Below are 22,135 nucleotides of genomic sequence, written 5' to 3' on the forward strand. Positions count from 1 at the left end.
TGTAGTTAGTGGCGAAGCTATTGTGGAGGCAGTGCTCGATGCGATTTCTAATCAGAATCCCAGTGCATCCATGTCCTTTCCCGTCTGGGTGATTCGTGTTGTAGAAGAAGTAGCCTCGAATTTGGAAATTATATTTATTTGTAAGATGAGTTTCTGCGAGTAGCATTACATCGATATGGTTATTATTAAGGAATTGAGTTAACTCGAGTATGCGAGTATGAGACGCCGTTGGCGTTCCACAGTGATATACGGAGTGGAGCCATTGATTACTTAGTCTGTTTTTGAGCAACAAGCAGCTCAATCAAAACGTTCTGGTTTTGCATAAGATCTTGCATAGTTGTCTGCATGAATGACATGGAATCCATTATACTTTGTTGAAGATTACATATCATTGTTTCAATTTTGTTCGTAGACTGTTCTCCTGGTTGATAAGGGGAAACTGATGATCGTTGGTTGGTGGGAGCGGTACTTTTCAGACCCAATTTTAGAGCAGTTGCAAAGCTTTCGGGTTTGTCGATGAATTCATTATTAGCTGAAGATTTAAAGGCTGTAAGGGGGAAAAAAAATATCGATATATTGATATTTTGATATATTTGATATATATATATATATTATGATAAATTATCATCAACCATAATGGGAGCTATAATCTGCGTACACATGTTTCAGGACGACTGTAAAAGTTTCAGATCGCTAGCTTTTAAACTGAGCTCGCAAACGGTATTGAAACAGACGGACAGACGGACATGGCAATATCGACCCCCCTTTTGATCCTGATCAAGAATATATATACTTTATGGGGTCGGAAACTTCTCCTTCACTGCTTTACAAACTTCTGAAAAAAATTATAATACCCTCTGTATAAAAAAAGATTAGCTATATGTCGCAGTGTGCATACATACAGAGTACAGTGTGTACAATCGGCAACAATGTTAGCCAAATTTGCAGGATCAGCACTATTCAAGTGCAAACGTAATTTGACCACGCACGCCACCAGCAAGTGAGAATACCCTCTGCAAGGGTATAAAAAAAGATTAACTGTATGTTGTAGTGTGCATACATACAGAGTACACACTGTACCATCGGCAACAATGTAAGCCAAATCTGCAGGATCAGCACTCTTCAATTGCAAACGTAATTTGACCACACACGCCACCAGCGAGTGATAAGTCGCGCCAGCTTATACTTACAGCTTGGCGACTGCAACAAATACATCCATGTATGCAAATTAATTAATTTGATTATGCCACGGGTGGTCCCTCGCAGTTGCAGATTATCCAGGGGGTGCGGGTGGCAAGGTCCGCCCCTGTGGTAGTTGGCCGGCTGGCCGAAGAATTCTCCAAGATGAATTATGAAGATTACTTTGGAAGGGTGACTGCCCTTCTTTACCTGCAGGCCTAGGGACTCCGACAGTTTTTCAGTAATAAGAATTTAAAATGACAAATCAACCTTCGTCGCATGCAGACGTGTATTTATTGTGCTCCGGGAAAAAGTATTCAATAAAATCACAAAAGTGCAGTGACCGTTTTAATAAATCTACTATAACGCGAAAAGACGCCTTCTGCGATGAAATCGCGAATGTTGATATTAATTGGTCATTTAATTAATATAAAACTTAACACTTAAAACTCTAATTAACTTTACCACGAATACAATGAGTCTGAACGACGTTCGCACACAACGTCAACGTGAGCAAGACTAGAGACGGCTCTCAGTACAAAGAAATAACGCGTACTTCTCTTTTAAAGCAACCGAAAATAATGCAAGCTCTGATCAAGCGAGGGCAATTTCCCCCAACTTGACAGAATTCTTAAACGTAGCGAGCGAGAGAGCGGGTTCTTGCTCCCCTTCGCTACCATCGACGTCTCTGCTGTCAAAGAGTGCTGAATGTGCTCCAATGCAGGTATGCAATAACCTAAGCTCATCAGCAGTAACTAGCACCGCAATTTCTTTAACAATGTCAACTGTAACTACAACAACAACTGCAACCGTATCGACTGCGCGTTAAATGACATCATCAGCTAGCAGCGCAAATATTAATACGTCTGCCGCTGCGCTGCCCGAAAAACAGAACAAAAACAATGAATATGCTAAGCCGGCTGTGCAGACTGGTATGGATCGCTACATCCAAATCAAAAGGAAGCTGAGCCCTCTAAATTCTCAACGCAAAATAACCCGTAACAATGCTAGCCTAGCTGGAATAGAAACGCCCATGAACTCAAACTGATTTAAAATCTTGCAAGACGCCTATGACGTTGAGGCGGCCGAATCTACTGAAGTCGAGAAAAGGAAGCTAAAGCCTCCGCCTATTTATATTCGAGAAAAAAGTTCCAATGTTCTTTTCAACAAAATTATCGAGCTTATTGGAAAGGATAGCTTCCACATAATACCTCTAGTAAAGGGCAACATCCAAGAGACAAAGGTTCAAATGAAGTCTGAAGATAACTACAGAGTATTATCGAAATATCTTACCGAGAATAAAAAGAACTTTTACACGAATCATCTAAAAAGTAGCAAGGGCCTGCAAGTCGTACTTAAGGGCATAGAGTCCGACGTAACGCCTGCAGAGATAACAAAGGCGCTACAAGAGAAGGGATTTAGCGCTAAGACAGTCTTCAACATCCTTAACAGGGATAGAAAGCCTCAGCCACTCTTTAAGGTTGAACTCGAACCAGAAAATAAGCCCCTAAAGAAATACGAAGTCCACCCTATTTACAATCTTCAGTTCCGGTACAATGTGCGAACTGCCAAGAATATGGTCATACAAGGTCATTCTGTAAACTGCGCCCGGTGTGTGTAGTTTGTGGAGATCTTCATGACTCCGCACACTGCCCAAGGAGCAACGATGACTGCAACTCGAAAAAGTGAGGCAACTGCGGTGGCAGTCACACTGCTAACTACAGAGGCTGCCCTGTTTGTAAGGAGCTGAAAAGTCGCATCCACCAGAGAGGAACTGCCGCCCGCACCCAAAATAAACAGATGACAGCATCCAGATCAAACCTATAAACTCTGATAAAAATGTGATTTACGCAAGCGCTTTAAAATTAGGTCTGGCTAACCCTGTCTCAAAAAGTTAATTTCTGCACTCAGCATACCAAGAACCGAACAAGGGTCAGCAGCAACAATTCCCGGAGCAGTCAAAAAGCAACTTTGAAGATATGATATACAGCCTGCAACAAAGCTTTACGGAGTTTATGTCGTTTATGCGCACAACTATGCAAGATTTAATGCGAAACCAAAATCTATTAATTAAATGCTGGTTTCACAACAATTTAAATAATGTCTTCCCTAAAGATATCTACGTGGACCGCTAACGGCGTCTCACAGCATAAACTTGAGTTAGCTCAATTCCTACTCGACAATCATATCGACGAAATGCTGCTTTCAGAAACACACCTTACAAACAAATACAATTTTCAACTACGAGGAACAAATCATCCAGATGGTAAAGCACATGGTGGAATTTTAATCAGAAGCCGTATTAAGCACCACTATCATAACAAATTTGCTAAAAATGACCTACAGGCCACATCTATAAATATACAAATAAATACTGGCAACCAACTTCCACTAGCCGCCGTATACTGCCCCCCTCGCTTCACTATAGCTGAAGATGAGTTTACCAAAAACATTCCAAAAAATCTGATCAGCGCCGAATGACTCTCGGATCTTTCATCTGAGCACTCCTGACCTGTTTATTCTACTTCGACATCCAGGCGCATTGGAGCAATCGTTTAAATTGACATCACAGAAAACCAATTGGGATAAGTACAAGAAATACATTAGCTCACACATTGCGCTAAGTCCTCATCTCAAGAAGATGCACATGTCCGCCGACGCTACATAAAGCAATTGTCAACGTCTAGTACAAAACACTCACTATGGAGAGCTCACCCAACTCTCAGCTCACCGAAAGTAACCGTGATGCCTATTAGAAATCCCACAGGCGGCTGGGCGCACAGCGATGCAGACAGAGCCATCACGTTTGCCAAACACCTTAAAAATGTCTTCCAACCAAATCCTGCCACTAGTGCGTTCACTTTGCCGACTTTAACACATGAGCCTCAGATTCAACATGAGCCAATTGAGTTTCGCCCAAACGAAATCGTTAACATCATCAAAAAACAGCTGAATCCGAAAAAATCCACGGGCTGCGACCTCATAACTCCCAAATTGATCATTGAGCTCCCATATTGCGCCGTTTGTACTATCACCCAGCTTTTTAATGCCATCGTATAACTTGGTTACTTTCCAGTGAGATGGAAAAAGTCGATTATAATAATGATAGCAAAGCCGGGAAAAGACCACACAATTCCCACTATACGACGCCTACTGTCATGCTTATCTAAACTCTTTGAAAAATGCGTATTGACTCGGATAAACACATACCTAAGAATCCAGGAAGGAATTCCGTCACATCAATTTGGGTTTCGTGAAAAGCACGGAACAATTGAGCAGGTCAACCGGGTAACATCAGATGTCTCTCAAGCATTTGATAGAGTTTGGCTAGAAGGTTACAAGATCAAGACAATGCTCCCCTACAACACCCATAAGCTTTTAGAGTCTTACCTCTATACAGAAAATTTGCTGTGAGATTCAACACTGCTATAACTGACGATTTCACTATTGGAGCTGGAGTTCCTCAAGGAAGCGTGCTTGGGACACCATTATATGTCCTCTATACAGCAGACATCCCAACAAGCACACGACTAACAACATCTACGTTTGCTGATGATACAGCCATTCTCAGCCGCTCAAAATGCCCGATGCAAGCAACTGCGCAGCTAGCTCTTCATCTGGTCGATGTTGAAAAGTGGCTACCAGATTGGCGAATTAAAGTGAACGAACAAAAATGCAAGCACGTTACGTTCACCCTGAACAGGCAAAACTGCGCGCCGCTCATGTTAAACCTTACTCTACTCCCGCAAGCAAACGAAGTGACATATCTAGGACCTCGACAGAAGACTCACATGGCGCCGGCACATTGAATCCAAAAGAACACACCTAAAGCTAAAAGCCAGTAGCCTTCATTGGCTTATCAACGCTCGGTCTTGAATATAAAGTCCTGCTGTATAACTTGGTACTAAAACTTATATGGATGTACGGCTCTCAGTTATGGGGGAATGCCAGCAATAGCAATATTGACATAGTCCAGCGAGCTCAGTCGAAGATCTTGAGAACAATCACCGGGGCACCGTGGTTCGTTCGCAACGAAAAAGTACATCGCGACTTAAACATTCTACCAGTCAAAGAAGTGATCGCAGAACAGAAGGAGCAGCAAGATCAACTCTACAGTGTCTCTAATGCCTTTGTCAATTTTAAGGCATGTGGCAAGTGGCGGTGCATTTGAGATGCTAACCCCGAAGTGATTTTCCAGCATGGCCCGAATGGTGTGCGAGTTCAATGAGGGTTCATTGTCGCAGTAAATGACTCTGGCTTTAGGGAAGACGTTAAGAAGTTGTAGTAAGGCCAGTTTGAGATCCTCTATTGTTCTAGAGGTAATTGGACCATTGCAAACTTTGAAAATTTGTCAATGCATGTGAGGAAGTATTTCTTATCAGTGCAGAAAATGTCTATGTGTAGCATTTCTCCCACCTGAGACGGAACTGGCGTTTCGCCGAGCTCGTGTTTCTTTAGATGTCCGTCGTATTTTGCCTTAGCGCAGGTTTTACAGGTCATTTTCGGGAAATAGTATTCCGAAAGTACCTGCTTGACATTCTGCTGTGCAGATCTGTGAGCCCTATTATGCTCAGTGGTGAAGACTTCTCGTCTCTCAGCGACTGCGAAAATATCTGTAACACGGTTCTTACAGTGCCAGAATTTGGTGGTTGGGAATTGCCGGACCAATTTATCCTGTATCATTGCCAGTGTGTGCAGATCGCAATGAATGGCGTTTACGCCTTTGGGGACTATAACGTCCCAGAGCTCCTCAAGCAGTGACTCCTTGCATGTGAAGTCAATGTTGTGCCGTCTCTTGATTCTAAAGAGCACGAAGTTGCGTTTAGACGTAAAGCGTGCTTCCTCCAGAGTTATCTGGTTCTGAAAGCAATTTAATGGCTTATCCGTGGTTTCGATGGTGTGAGTGAGCGACACTTCGCTGTGAATAGTGGCCGCACACGAATAAGCTTCTTCCGCCTCCACAACGTTAAGTTGCTGTCTGGAGAGGGCATCCGCGACGAGATTCTCTTTTTTCTGGGTCAGTTGTGGCACCGTTGTTGATGACAATAAAGCCCAAAAAGGTAACGATTTTCTAAAAAAAAAGCGATTTTTGCGTTGATACCCTCATATTGGCGTCGTGCAGGCTCTTAAGAACCCAATCCGCGTGCCGTATGTGGGCGTTTTCGTCATCTGAGAAAACGAGGACATCATCAACATAGACATAGAAAAATTTGCTAATCTGCTCTCGCAGTATGTCGTCGATGGTTCTTTGGAAGATGCTGGCAGCATTTTTCAAACTAAACGGTAGCAAGCGAAACTCGTACTTTCCTCCGTGAACGGAAAAGGAAGTTTTTTCACGGTCACGCCCTGCCAGAGTGATTTGGTGGTAGCCAGACTTTAAATAGAGTGTTGTGAAGTATTTGGCTTTGCCTAAATTCCCTAGTATCACAGAGATATTTGGCATAGGATAGCGATCAGGTATCGTCCTCTCGTTCAATTTGCGAAAGTCTAATACGAGCCGCATTTTGTGGTTGCCCGCTTCGTCAGTGCCCTTTTTGTCTACTACCCATATTGGGTTGTTGTAGGGGGACTTTGACTTTTGTATTACGCCATTTTTTAACAACTCTTGGATTTCGTTATCGACAAAATCAGCTGCCCCCATTGGGTATGGGTAGAGCTTGGCATAAATGGGCTCCTCACTAACCGTCCTGATGGTAGCTACCACCGATGTGTTGTAAGGTAGGGCCTCGTTAGGGTTTGCAAAGGCTTTTTTTCGTTCGCCGAGCATTTTTATAAAGGCCTCTCTAGCTAGAGGCGGCGCGTCCGAGCAATCAATGTTGGTAAAATTGACGTCGGGGCACGATTGGAATTCTAACTGTTCTACTTCGGAGCCCCATTTGAGGTGGTCGGAAGCTAGACAAAGCGATGCCCCTGCCTGTTTTAACAGGTCAAGGCCAATTATGGCATCGAAGGAGGACAAATCTAATAATATGAAGAACGTGGCCTTCAAGTTGAATAGGGAGACAAAGAACTTCTTAGTGATGGTGGTGACGCCATGGATAGAATGTATCGTAAATGGCGATTCTACCGGGCGAACGCCTTTCAATCCTCCGTATGGACGGATGAAATTTTTTGCCGCGCCCGTATCTGCCAAAAGCTTCATATCTACTTCCGCTACTCTTCGTCTGATGACGGGTAGCAGGGATTTTCCCCTAAAAAATTAATAACGTCTGAATCATATTCATGAATGGCGTTGTCATTGATTTCCTGGAACGCGCCTGAGGCTGCGGCGGTGTATTTTTCCTCTGTTTCGCCTGCGCTCTTCGCAATGTTGTTAACTCTCTGCCTCTTATGCGGGCCAGATCGATCGGACACGGCCGGTTTTCTGTTTTGGTAAGCCGGCGCTTGAGATGGCTTGAACATCCTGGACAGCGAAGGGTCGATGTCCATGGGCTCGGGAGTATTCTCATGAGACCTATCACTGCGTAGAGCAGAGTGGACTTGAACTTTGTGCTGCTTTGTGAAATATGGATTCTTGCTGTTTGGAAATTGTTATGAGGAGTGGCCTGTTGGCCTCCTGCGACTTTGGATATTGTTTGTTATCTCTATCCTCCGGGCTTTTTGCAAACGAAGCCGCGAAGGAATACCTCTCGTGATTTGCCTTCACCTCCTGGGTCAAAGCAAGCGCTGTTGGCATGTCCTTCGGCTTTGCCGAGAACAGGACATCTGTAAGGCTGCGTTTTAATCCCGAGATGAATACTCGAAGGGCATCATCCCGGAATTTCTCGCACAGGACCCTTGCCGCCGAAGCGTCGTGCGACATGGTGGCTTTGTTTGTGAGGAGGGTCAATTTTTTCTCGACCTCATCATAATATTGTAGCAGTGAGAGATTTCCCTGCCGGAGGGTGCCCATCTCTTGTTCTATGACATGCATCGGTCGCTTGTCACTGTATGTGAAATCGAGGCAATTTATAATCGCATCAAAATTCAATACAGTGCCAAACGAAGATAGCACGGCATCAGCAGGGCCCCTAATTTTGCTCCTAATAATAATTACCGCCTGGTAATGGCGCTAGTTATTTACATAATTTCTAAATATAAAATATGCAGCTACTGCCGCTTGCCGCCAAGAGGCATATGTCTCTTGTGCCCCCGTACATTCGGGCAGGCATTTAAAGGCGTCTAGGGGCTCGTTGCATTGAACATTGCCTGTGATATCAATGGTTTTCTATCTGGGCGGGTAATATCCGCGCCTCTGCCACCTGCCTAGCTAAGTCCTCTATAGTTTTGCGCATTTCATTTTCCCTGCGCTGGTCCTCGCCAGACTTTTCTGTTAGGGCGTTGGCGATAGCCGCCTGGATGACAGCTTGGAGCTGTTCCGCGTTTATGGACATGTTTGTATTGGGAGCGGCACTGGTAGCCGCCTGCCTCGGTGTAGAAGTAATTAGAAGCCTCTCAGAGTCTGACTCTGATTCGCTATTTTGTTTGGTATACCTATAATTTAGGAATGACATGGACAGCAATGCTAAATTCCAGAGCGCAGAGCGGGGCAGCAGTAAAAAAAACAAAAAAACCCCAAGATTGTTGCGAAGCTAATACAGAAAATGTTAGGTATAAGCAAAAAACACAACGACACAAAAGGGCTAAATTAAATGCCCACAATTCGATGAGACATCTATTTGTATTTCATATGTGGCCGTAATGTAGATGTTCAGCACTGAGATTTCCATATGTCTGATATATTTATATTTTTAGCAATTCAAAATACAAACAACACACAGAAACAAATATAATAATAACGCATATAATTCCACAATTTAAAATTCCACTATGTCACCAAATAATGAGTATGTCAATTAATATTGTATTTATTTTTTAAATTAACACCAAATTATGGAAGCTTAGCTTCAGAAAATATTCTGGCAAGGAGTTACTTGTTTTATTTATTCGAGCTGCAGAAGAATGTTCTGGCCGCGATTTATTTCTTTTATTTATTAGAAGTTACACACAAATACAGATGCCGGGAAGTACAAGAACTGAGGTGCTCACTTACATGATCCCTATTATACCGCTGTGGGTCCTTTTGCGTTGAGCGCCAATTAATTAATTTGATTATCCCACGGGATAATCACGACGGTTGTCGGAGTAGAATTTGTATGAGCCGCAGCTCTTTATTCATATAAAGTCAAATTTAAACTGAAACTTAAAGCATACAAAAAAGAGACTCATAGCGGCTACTCCAATGGGTAGTGTTTGCCGGCTATGCACGAGCTTCCGGCCAGACACTGTGTCAGCAATTTGGCCGGAGCGAGCCTTCGGACGATCGGTCATTGCCGTCGCCCAGTTAACTTAGTTATCTTGCACATAACATTCCATTCCCTCTCTCTGAGCAACGCTCTCAGAGATAAACATAAACTAACATATAAGGCTGTTGCGTCGCTGCAGGCATGACCAACAGCGCCGACTGCGCAGCATAGAGCTAAGCTAGGCCAAGAATATAGGCCAGCAGTCTAGAGACGACGGCGAACTAAATGAGTACTTTAATAAACGTATATGAATATGAATATATCTGATTGGCAACAACTTTTACCCTGAGCAAGGTATATATAAATAAATTAGATTTGCATAGTTTCATGTCAATAGCTTTTGTACTGCAAAAATGTCATATAGAAATAAAAAAAAGGAATATTTTCGCAGCCTTTAACTATTTTTTCTACGGAAGCTATAAGATATAGATTGGAAAAATTTATGTCAATAGCTTATACACTGCGCGAAATATTCTGGAAAACACCAAATTTTGACCGATTTCACCCTATTGTTCCTATGGTAGCTATAGGATATAGACTTCCGATCGGCACCCGCTTTTACCCTAATCAAGGTATGCATAAAAAATACGATTTGACAAGATTCATGTCAATAGCTTTTACACTGCGCGAAATATCATATAATTTGCCGCATTAATCGCCCCAGCGACCGTGTAGTTATTGTTGCTGTTTTATCATTCTCTCTCTCCCCCGGGTCCCTCACGCATGCACTGCGCTGCCGACAGCATAAACCAGTGAGCATTTCTCCTGAACCAAAGCCAAGGTCTTAAGTTCACCGTTCCGGCTCCGTTCGAAAATAATTTACAATTAAAATTATTATTTAATTATAAATATTATTAATTTATAATTATAACTATTATTTAATTATAAATATTATTTAATTATTTACGGCCTTTGATTAGTAATTAATTCATTTATTTTATTGCGAGTTTTCCTGATTTTTTTGAGACCGTAAATATTTCCCAACTCCCAAAAAATAAAGCTTCCCAAAATCACACTTTCGATGTGATGGGCAATCCATTCACAACAGGGCTGAAACCATAGAGTAAGAAACTATATAGAGGTTTCATTTGCTCTGCCCGGGCCTCTGCCAAAGCTCTGCTGAGAGCCAAGTTCGAAGCTAACTTCTTCTAACTTCGGTTTCTCACCACTTCTAACATGTGCGAAGCACAAGCTATAGTATGGGGAGTTCTCGCACCTATCCTTAGGAATAAGAGCGAGCAGTGCAGCAATAAGAATTCACCATGGGCATGGAATGAAGCTCGATTCGAACAAATGAAAAACTCTCTTTTTTTCCGTTTTTCCCCTACGTGGCATCACTGGCAAAGTCACTCGAGAGCGCGGGCAGAGCAAATGACGCCTCTATACATTATTACTCTATGCTGAAACTCCAACATGGAATGAGTAAGACTCGTTCTTGACAGAGCGTCATCGTACTCTGGAGGCTATCGACGACATCAGGCCTAGCAGTTCGGGGCAGTTTCCGTCAAGGTCGACACCTGCGACCGCCCCGGCGCGCAGGCTCAATTCCTACGAGGCCAGAGGATGCGATCTCTGCTCCAGGGAGAATCATCCTGTTCGCTTATGTCCGCGCTTCCTTTAGATGGATGTAAATGGTCGCTGCAGCTTTGCATGAACTGTTTTGCACGAGGGCACCTGCAACGATTGCACTAGCGCCCATAGCTGCTTCACATGCCACAGCCGTCATCACACCCTCCTGCACCGCGGTAATCCATTAGCGGCCGCTCCAAGTCCGTCTAAGGCAGCCAGGTCTCGACCGCGCCTATTACAAGAGGCACGGGCGCCTTAGAGGATCACTCTGATGTGCAAGTGTGCTTCGCTTCCGGCTCAAGAGCCGTTCTACTGGGCACAGCCCTTATTAACATTTGTCATCTAGGGTGCAATTACCAGGCGCGAGCCTTGATCGACTCTGGTTCCGAGGCAACCTTTATTACAGGCCCAAGTCTCTGGCCTTAATGAAACCGTGTTGCCGCTCAGTCCACGAAACTCTGTCATTTTTCTATTCAATCGCCTTCCAGACCGGGCTGCAATTAGAAACTGCAGCATACGTTCATCCGAAGCTGCCTTCGTATCCAGTCCCTCGCGATCTTCTTAAAGGAATTCCTGACAACCCTCTTGCGGACCACAAGTTCTTCGAGAGCTCCCAAATCGATGTGTTGATAGGAGCCGACATTCTTTCGTCTATCCTCCTCGGCAACTCATGGGCTAACATTTGCGGTTCACTTCTCGGCTAGAAAACCATTTTTGAATGTGTGTTGACAGGCCCAATATCTCCAGCGTGCAAGGTAACCGTCATCCACAAAATGAAGTTGCAAGCGTAACTCATGGGACACTTACCCTAAGAACGGATGTCCTTCTCGCGTCCTTTCACATATACTGGTGTGGACTATGCCGGTCCCTTCGACATCAAAAACAACAAGGGACGTGCCTGTCTTATTACAAAAGGGTATGTTTTGGTGTTCGTGTGCTTCGTTACTAGATGGCCATAGTGCCTACGTCCGAGCCTAGTGCCTAGGCTCTAACTACGTCCGACCTTACGACTGAGAAGTTTCTCGCCGTCTTCGCTCGTTTCGTGTCCCGAAGAGGATACCCTCGTCAAGTTCAGTCGGACAATGGGAAGACCTTTGTGGGTGCGACTGCCAGACTCTCCTGCGAGTTTCTCCAAAATCCAGCAGCTGCTCTGGCAGTTCATTCCTCCGGGAGCCCTCCACATGAGAGGCTTGTGGGAAGCAGGTGTTAAGAGCTTGAAGACCCTATTTTACAAGTCGACGCCAAAAATACGCGTTCGAAGAGTTGTTCACCCTTCTGGCTAGAATCGAAGCAGGATCCAGGGATCGCGGGGACTCAGTCGCCCCTTCACTCCGGTGTTCTAATTCATCACTCCAATTCGTAGCTTTAATTCATAGTTTCAACTCATCGACCGTTGTACGCCTACGAGCTGCATCGACGCGTCGCTAGCAGGGAGTTTCCGCTTGCCGACCACCAACGTTGGAGGCAAACATGCTGTCCGGCTCGACGTCGTCTTCAAAATAGAGCCTCACGTGCGCATCAGCACGCCAATCCGGGAGCTGAGCGACGCCGTGCGGACCCACTTCCAGGATATTACGCTGGCTGACGAGCACTTCTACCGCTCCGTCGATCTCTATCATCCTGGGCGCGGATATGTATCGGAATGAGATGCGGCCGGGCTTCCTTAAAATCCAGGATGGAGTACCCGTGGCCCAGGGGGCGCAATGTTTAGATCAGCGCTCTCCCCCTCTTGGACTCCCGCGCTCAATTTTTTAAGCTGCAGGATCGCCCCTTACAATCAATTCCTTTACTGGAAATAAAAAACTCCTTTACGGTCAATCACGAATACGGATAGTCTCAGTTAAATTTTTGTTTACCCATTTGATAATACAACATGTAACAACATGTGTGAAAATTTGCATACAAAAATATTGAAAAGTGAGTGAGATATAGTCGGTGTACATCGTAACTAATCACAAAACCATCCGAATTGAAAAAATAAAATTGCATTATTTACAGAAAAAAATGTTCCTAGGTAATGCTGCCGAGTTTTTATTTATTAATTTTTTCCGATTTTTAAAGGCACTTGAACGTCAAAAACCTCGATTTTCACAACTTATTTGTTGTTGTAAAAATAATTAATTTTCCCAAAACCGTAAAACTCGTCAGCGTTACCTGAGGAATTTAGTAAAAAAAGTACCGTGCAAAATTTCAAAACGATTCGTCTTTGAAAATGGCAACTTTTCAGGAGAGCGTTGTAAAGTTTTAGACACCCAAAACTAAAAAATAAAATGCGCTCACTTACCTACGTTCAAGTGCCCATGTTACCTAATTGGGATAAAACTTCTTTAAATAACTTTTACCTGTGTTATTCCTCATTTCCACTCAATACAGGGAGGAAGGGTTTATTCTAAAAAATGTTAGTCGCTGTATTCTTCGGGATTGTTGTCAAGGTTAGAGCCTTGTGTGTAATGTTCAATATTGTTTTCTATTTCGTAATCTGTCAATTGAAGATCTTATTCGGCTTGCGCTGCATAATTTTCTACAACGCATGTCAGAGGGTCTTCAGTCTGTACGTTAAACTGTCTCTGTCTTTTTTCTGTATTCGCAATGAGCATCGAAGTTCTATTACCTATTACGAATTGTGTTGAGGTTTAGGAACTGCAGGATAATTAGGTCGTTGAAAAAAATTTGTGGTGATGGAATCGTTTTTTGGGAATTATATCTAAAGTAGGGGTTCGCCATTTAATCTGATATTCGAGAAAACCGAAGACTCGCTTATCGGCATAATGCAATGTCAAGCATTTTGCTATTGCTTTCCAATTCAGGGGAAGATTATATGTCACTAAAGCTGTATCACCATTGCCGTTCCCTCTTGATCTTCGTAAGTAGTTAAAAGTCTGTTCCGAGAACTGAATTTGGATGAATCCTTAGAAAATTCTTGAATGCATTTTACAATGCCGGGAATTTTATCTAGCTCACTTATGTGTTTGCGATACTCTGCGAGAATTATTTGAACGGACAAGTTTGTCGGGCAAGATTGGTTAAATTCTGATTGAGTATTTGATTTGCGATTGTGGTTAAAGGCTAACCTTGCCCGATTAGGTTGCATTTGTGGTCTTACTGAAGTAGAAGGAGGGGAGCGTTAAGGACAGAGGGTCTAAAAAAAGGGGCTGTATCTGTTAGTTTTGCATTATTAAAGTGTAATAAAATTATGTTAAAATATAAGGATTTAAAGTAAATAGTAATGAGTAATACTCCCACCATCAGATTCGACCCTTGGCACAACAACAACGTGCAGCTGTATAACTTCTACAATCGAACCAAAAGTAACAGCAACAACTACAGCAACGGAAGCAAAACCAACTACTTCTACAGCAACGGCTCTTACCGCGGAATCGACTGCGATGTCATCTACTGCAGCGCCAAATATAACGTCAACTAAAATTATGCCAAAACAAAACCAAGAAAATATTGAACAAGCGGGACCGGCCATACAGACCGGCATGGATCGCTACATCCAAATTAAGCGTAAGCTTAGCCCGCAGAACACCGCGGTGGGTAATAAGCCAAAAATAAACCGTGTCCAAAGGGACAACGAATTACGCGGGAGATCCAATAATATCAGATTTCCCCTCCTAGCAGAAATTCAACCAGAACTGGGTCAAGAGAACCAACCGAAATTAAATTTACATTACGGAGAAAATCTCTGACGTCGTGGTCAACAAAATTGTTGCGCTGCTAAAGAACCGAAATTTTCATGTTGCTCCGCTCACTAAAGTGAATATCCACGAAACCAAACTTTAGTCCAAATCTGAAGAACATTTCCGAGCTGTGTCCAAATACCTGGAGGAAGCTAAGAAAAACTACTACAATTTTCGATTTGCAGTTTACTTTTTCTTTAGTTTTTCTCTTTACAGGTTGTTTGTATGTAAACTTAAACTTTTGAAAATTAGAGTAAATTTGTTGAAGTTTGGCTTCTTTTGTTGGGTTCCTGGGTGCGGTACTTGCAGGAAGTGTAGTCCACCGATGGGACGTTCCCATAACTTTTTTGCTGTTTTATTCACTAGTCTGGATTTTGACACAGAATGAAGTCGACAGCGAAGTCGGAAGTGGAGTTGGCAGCATTAAGAAATTAAGGAAATTCGGCAGCCAATTCATCGATTTTACACTTGAGTGTTATTGGAGACGGAGGCGTGGTGTTGGATTCGGATTCTGAGGTGGGGCAACAGTTCTTTTTGAAGAAATGTTAATGTGCTTGAGATCAGCAGGAAACTGATCAATACCCTTGGGTACAATGTTTTTGGGTTTTCTAAGAGGGCAATAACATATTGGGCAAGAGTTCCTGCAGTTTTTATTTTGATTGTCGTTTTTTGTGATTACAATTTGTAAACTTACACAATAACAAGGAAAATACCTTTCTATTATATGCTTATAATGAACTGAATTTCTAAAAAATGTCAAGTTTTAAACATATGTACACGTGTTTTTACGCCCGCAACACAGATTTTGAAAACTGATTAATTTTTTAAAACATTTCTTTTGGAAAATCTTTCGAATGTTTGTCTCTGAATGTACCCATATTTCGTTTAAAGATAAATTTCACAATTTTTTTTGGAAAAGTGTATAATATAAATGTTAGTGTAGCTTGCTATAACTAGAATATTTTAAGTGGGCATTCTCTTTTTCCAGTGAACATTTTGAAATGCGATTACTCAGTTTTAGTTGAAATCGACCTACAAACTAGTTTAAGTTATGTTTCTTTTGTTCCAAATATCTAATTTGCAAGCGTGGTAGAGTTGCGACCGTTGTCAATCTATAAGTTCTGCAGAGTTGCATGACAAAAATTCAAGCTCATCTACAAAATTGGATTGTTATTAACATTCAAAAACACTTTCTACTTTAGTTGTTCATACATTACATATCCCAGAGACACACAGAATATGATCAATTTGGTTTGGTTATTCTCTTTTACAAATCAATACATATAAAACTTTTGGTTTCCAAGATCTAAAGTATTTATTTTCTTAATTTCTCTTATCATATAAGACCAGGTAATAGGCATCGTGAAATGTTAAAAGTATGAGAATCGCCTTTTGGTCCCGGCTAAAGTTGATAAGGAAGAAATCATCGCGTTGGTGGGCACTGCCAAAGCTGGTGTACGACGAATTATACCAGATGCTGCTGTTAGGTGAAATCCTCTCTTCGAGTAAGACGATCTACAAGTTAGCTAGCAAATAATGTAAAGTTAATTTCCGGACAACCAAAACGCATGTGCAGCTGCCACACATAGAATGATAATTAAGCCGACTCCAGAAGACAATCTGGGATTGGTTGTGGGTGGCTTATGCAAATGGACTAGTTCTGTATCGACTTGATGGGACCATATCGCCAGTACAAAGCTGGATAGTCCCCCACCATCAGAATCGACCATTGGCACAACAACAACGTGCAGCTGTATAACTTATACAATCGAACCAAAAGTAACAGCAACAACTACAGCAACGGAAGCAAAACCAACTACTTCTACAGCAACGGCTCTTACCGCGGAATCGACTGCGATGTCATCTACTGCAGCGCCAAATATAACGTCAACTAAAATTATGCCAAAACAAAACCAAGAAAATATTGAACAAGCGGGACCGGCCATACAGACCGGCATGGATCGCTACATCCAAATTAAGCGTAAGCTTAGCCCGCAGAACACCGCGGTGGGTCATAAGCCAAAAATAAACCGTGTCCAAAGGGACAACGAATTACGCGGGAGATCCAATAATATCAGATTTCCCCTCCTAGCAGAAATTCAACCAGAACTGGGTCAAGAGAACCAACCGAAATTGAATTTACATTACGGAGAAAATCTCTGACGTCGTGGTCAACAAAATTGTTGCGCTGCTAAAGAACCGAAATTTTCATGTTGCTCCGCTCACTAAAGTGAATATCCACGAAACCAAACTTTAGTCCAAATCTGAAGAACATTTCCGAGCTGTGTCCAAATACCTGGAGGAAGCTAAGAAAAACTACTACAAGTACCAACTAAAAAGCAGCAAGGGCTTGTACTAAAAGGAATCCAGCCCGACGTAATACTTAATGAAGTTTTCAATGCCCTCAAAAACGTCAGCTAAGTCTTGACTCCGACTTCCAGGAGAACTTGCCTACAACGCAACGACCTTATAATAATTTTCAGTACCCCATAACTCAGAGCCAATCACATGACCGTTATTTAGGTTATTACTACAAGATTTTACACACTTATTGTTAGTAACGGAAAGGGGAGTTTTCAATAAATAAATAGCAAAGCATAAACAAAGTTTAAAAACATTTATATTATAGATAAATAAGACCTCTAGTCTTCACGGTACTGAGAGTTTTTTGCTTTTTGTTATAGGATTTTCGATTTGCAGTTTACTTTTTCTTTAGTTTTTCTCTTTGCAGGTTGTTTGTATGTAAACTTAAACTTTTGAAAATTAGAGTAAATTTGTTGAAGTTTGGCTTCTTTTGAACTTACTGAGGTTCCAGTCGCTGCTTCTTTTGTTGGGTTCCTGGGTGCGGTACTTGCAGGAAGTGTAGTCCACCGATGGGAACGTACTAACTTTTTTGCTGTTTTATTCACTAGTCTGGATTTTGACACAGGATGAAGTCGACAGCGAAGGCGGCGAAGTCGGAAGTGGAGTTGGCAGCATTAAGAAATTAAAGAAATTTAGCCTGACTTAAACAAAATTGTACAGCCGCTATGGTAAACAAAGAAGCGAAGCTAATAGAGTCGAAGTGTGAATGCGCGGTGTCGGGTTCGCGTACCGGCACAAAGCGGGGAAGCAGTAAAAAAACAAAAAAAAACCCAAGATTGTTGCGAAGCTAATACAGAAAATGTTAGGTATAAGCAAAAAACACAACGACACAAAAGGGCTAAATTAAATGCCCACAATTCGATGAGACATCTATTTGTATTTCATATGTGGCCGTAATGTAGATGTTCAGCACTGAGATTTCCATATGTCTGATATATTTATATTTTTAGCAATTAAAAATACAAACAACACACAGAAACAAATATAATAATAACGCATAAAATTCCACAATTTAAAATTCCACTATGTCACCAAATAATGAGTATGTTAATTAATATTGTATTTATTTTTTAAATTAACACCAAATTATGGAAGCTTAGCTTCAGAAAATATTCTGGCAAGGAGTTACTTGTTTTATTTATTCGAGCTGCAGAAGAATGTTCTGGCCGTGATTTATTTGTTTTATTTATTAGAAGATACACACAAATACAGATGCCGGGAAGTACAAGAACTGAGGTGAGGATCCCTATTATACCGCTGTGGGTCCTTTTGCGTTGAGCGCCAATTAATTAATTTGATTATCCCACGGGTGATCCCTCGCAGTTGCAGATTATCCAGGGGGTGCGGGTGGCAAGGTCCGGCGCTGGGGTAGTTGGCCGGCTGGACGAAGAATTCTCCAAGATGAATTATGAAGATTACGTTGGAAGGGTGACTGCCCTTCTTTACCTGCTGGCCTAGGGACTCAGACAGTTTTTCAGTAATAAGAATTTAACGACGGTTGTCGGAGTAGAATTTGTATGAGCCGCAGCTCTTTATTCATATAAAGTCAAATCTAAACTGAAACTTAAAGCATACAAAAAAGAGGCTCATAGCGGCTACTCCAATGGGTAGTGTTTGCCGGCTATGCACGAGCTTCCGGCCAGACACTGTGTCAGCAATTTGGCTTCAACAAATTTACTCAGTTAACTTAGTTATCTTGCACATAACATTCCATTCCCTCTCTCTGAGCACCGCTCTCAGAGATAAACATAAACTAACATATAAGGCTGTTGCGTCGCTGCAGGCATGACCAACAGCGCCGACTGCGCAGCATAGAGCTAAGCTAGGCCAAGAATATAGGCCAGCAGTCTAGAGACGACGGCGAACTAAATGAGTACCTTAATAAACGTATATGAATATGAATATATCTGATTGGCAACAACTTTTACCCTGAGCAAGGTATATATAAATAAATTAGATTTGCATAGTTTCATGTCAATAGTTTTTGTACTGCAAAAATGTCATATAGAAATAAAAAAAAAGGAATATTTTCGCAGCCTTTAACTATTTTTTCTACGGAAGCTATAAGATATAGACGTCCGTTCGGACTTGGAAAAATTTATGTCAATAGATCATACACTGCGCGAAATATTCTGGAAATCACCAAATTTTGACCGATTTCACCCTATTGTTCCTATGGGAGCTATAGGATATAGACTTCCGATCGGCACCCGCTTTTACCCTAATCAAGGTATGCATAAAAAATACGATTTGACAAGATTCATGTCAATAGCTTTTACACTGCGCGAAATATCATATAATTTGCCGCATTAATCGCCCCAGCGACCGTGTAGTTATTGTTGCTGTTTTATCATTCTCTCTCCCCCGGGTCCCTCACGCATGCACTGCGCTGCCGACAGCATAAACCAGTGAGCATTTCTCCTGAACAAAAGCCAAGGTCTTAAGTTCACCGTTCCGGCTCCGTTCGAAAATAATTTACAATTAAAATTATTATTTAATTATAAATATTATTAATTTATAATTATAACTATTATTTAATTATAAATATTATTTAATTATTTACGGCCTTTGATTAGTAATTAATTCATTTATTTTATTGCGAGTTTTCCTGATTTTTTTGAGACCGTAAATATTTCCCAACTCCCAAGAAATAAAGCTTCCCAAAATCACACTTTCGATGTGATGGGCAATCCATTCACAACAAGGCTGAAACTCCAACATGGAATGAGTTAGACTCGTTCTTGACAGAGCGTCATCGTACTCTGGAGGCTATCGACGACATCAGGACTAGCAGTTCGGGGCAGTTTCCGTCAAGGTCGACACCTGCGACCGACCCGGCGCGCAGGCTCAATTCCTACGAGGCCAGAGGATGCGATCTCTGCTCCAGGGAGAATCATCCTGTTCGCTTATGTCCGCGCTTCCTTTAGATGGATGTAAATGGTCGCTGCAGCTTTGCATGAACTGTTTTGCACGAGAGCACCTGCAACGATTGCACTAGCGCCCATAGCTGCTTCACATGCCACAGCCGTCATCACACCCTCCTGCACCGCGGTAATCCATTAGCGGCCGCTCCAAGTCCGTCTAAGGCAGCCAGGTCTCGACCGCGCCTATTACAAGAGGCACGGGCGCCTTAGAGGATCACTCTGATGTGCAAGTGTGCTTCGCTTCCGGCTCAAGAGCCGTTCTACTGGGCACAGCCCTTATTAACATTTGTCATCTAGGGTGCAATTACCAGGCGCGAGCCTTGATCGACTCTGGTTCCGAGGCAACCTTTATTACAGGCCCAAGTCTCTGGCCTTAATGAAACCGTGTTGCCGCTCAGTCCACGAAACTCTGTCATTTTTCTATTCAATCGCCTTCCAGACCGGGCTGCAATTAGAAACTGCAGCATACGTTCATCCGAAGCTGCCTTCGTATCCAGTCCCTCGCGATCTTCTTAAAGGAATTCCTGACAACCCTCTTGCGGACCACAAGTTCTTCGAGAGCTCCCAAATCGATGTGTTGATAGGAGCCGACATTCTTTCGTCTATCCTCCTCGGCAACTCATGGGCTAACATTTGCGGTTCACTTCTCGGCTAGAAAACCATTTTTGAATGTGTGTTGACAGGCCCAATATCTCCAGCGTGCAAGGTAACCGTCATCCACAAAATGAAGTTGCAAGCGTAACTCATGGGACACTTACCCTAAGAACGGATGTCCTTCTCGCGTCCTTTCACATATACTGGTGTGGACTATGCCGGTCCCTTCGACATCAAAAACAACAAGGGACGTGCCTGTCTTATTACAAAAGGGTATGTTTTGGTGTTCGTGTGCTTCGTTACTAGATGGCCATAGTGCCTACGTCCGAGCCTAGTGCCTAGGCTCTAACTACGTCCGACCTTACGACTGAGAAGTTTCTCGCCGTCTTCGCTCGTTTCGTGTCCCGAAGAGGATACCCTCGTCAAGTTCAGTCGGACAATGGGAAGACCTTTGTGGGTGCGACTGCCAGACTCTCCTGCGAGTTTCTCCAAAATCCAGCAGCTGCTCTGGCAGTTCATTCCTCCGGGAGCCCTCCACATGAGAGGCTTGTGGGAAGCAGGTGTTAAGAGCTTGAAGACCCTATTTTACAAGTCGACGCCAAAAATACGCGTTCGAAGAGTTGTTCACCCTTCTGGCTAGAATCGAAGCAGGATCCAGGGATCGCGGGGACTCAGTCGCACCTTCACTCCGGTGTTCTAATTCATCACTCCAATTCGTAGCTTTAATTCATAGTTTCAACTCATCGACCGTTGTACGCCTACGAGCTGCATCGACGCGTCGCTAGCAGGGAGTTTCCGCTTGCGCAATGTTTAGATCAGCGCTCTCCCCCTCTTGGACACCCGCGCTCAATTTTTTAAGCTGCAGGATCGCCCCTTACAATCAATTCCTTTACTGGAAATAAAAAACTCCTTTACGGTCAATCACGAATACGGATAGTCTCAGTTAAATTTTTGTTTACCCATTTGATAATACAACATGTAACAACATGTGTGAAAATTTGCATACAAAAATATTGAAAAGTGAGTGAGATATAGTCGGTGTACATCGTAACTAATCACAAAACCATCCGAATTGAAAAAATAAAATTGCATTATTTACAGAAAAAATGTTCCCAGGTAATGCTGCCGAGTTTTTATTTATTAATTTTTTCCGATTTTTAAAGGCACTTGAACGTCAAAAACCTCGATTTTCACAACTTATTTGTTGTTGTAAAAATAATTAATTTTCCCAAAACCGTAAAACTCGTCAGCGTTACCTGAGGAATTTAGTAAAAAGTACCGTGCAAAATTTCAAAACGATTCATCTTTGAAAATGGCAACTTTTCAGGAGAGCGTTGTAAAGTTTTAGACACCCAAAACTCAAAAATAAAATGCGCTCACTTACCTACGTTCAAGTGCCCATGTTACCTAATTGGGATAAAACTTCTTTAAATAACTTTTACCTGTGTTATTCCTCATTTCCACTCAATACAGGGAGGAAGTCTTTATTCTAAAAAATGTTAGTCGCTGTATTCTTCGGGATTGTTGTCAAGGTTAG

General features: G+C 42.4%; 1 protein-coding gene across 1 annotated transcript in view; it reads right to left on the bottom strand.

Moving 5' to 3' along the window:
- Window positions 1–469: 469 nt before the first annotated feature.
- The window catches only part of LOC108037355 (transmembrane protein 65), a 51,027-nt gene continuing 29,361 nt past the window's right edge, over window positions 470–22,135 (bottom strand). The window contains exon 5 of the mRNA XM_044460785.1: window positions 470–547. Within this exon, the coding sequence (XP_044316720.1) occupies window positions 485–547 (63 nt within the window). The 3' untranslated portion in view covers window positions 470–484. The remainder of the gene's footprint in view (window positions 548–22,135) is intronic.

Source organism: Drosophila rhopaloa, unplaced genomic scaffold, assembly GCF_018152115.1.
Source record: "Drosophila rhopaloa isolate 14029-0021.01 unplaced genomic scaffold, ASM1815211v1 contig_218, whole genome shotgun sequence".
Classification (NCBI taxonomy): domain Eukaryota; kingdom Metazoa; phylum Arthropoda; class Insecta; order Diptera; family Drosophilidae; genus Drosophila; species Drosophila rhopaloa.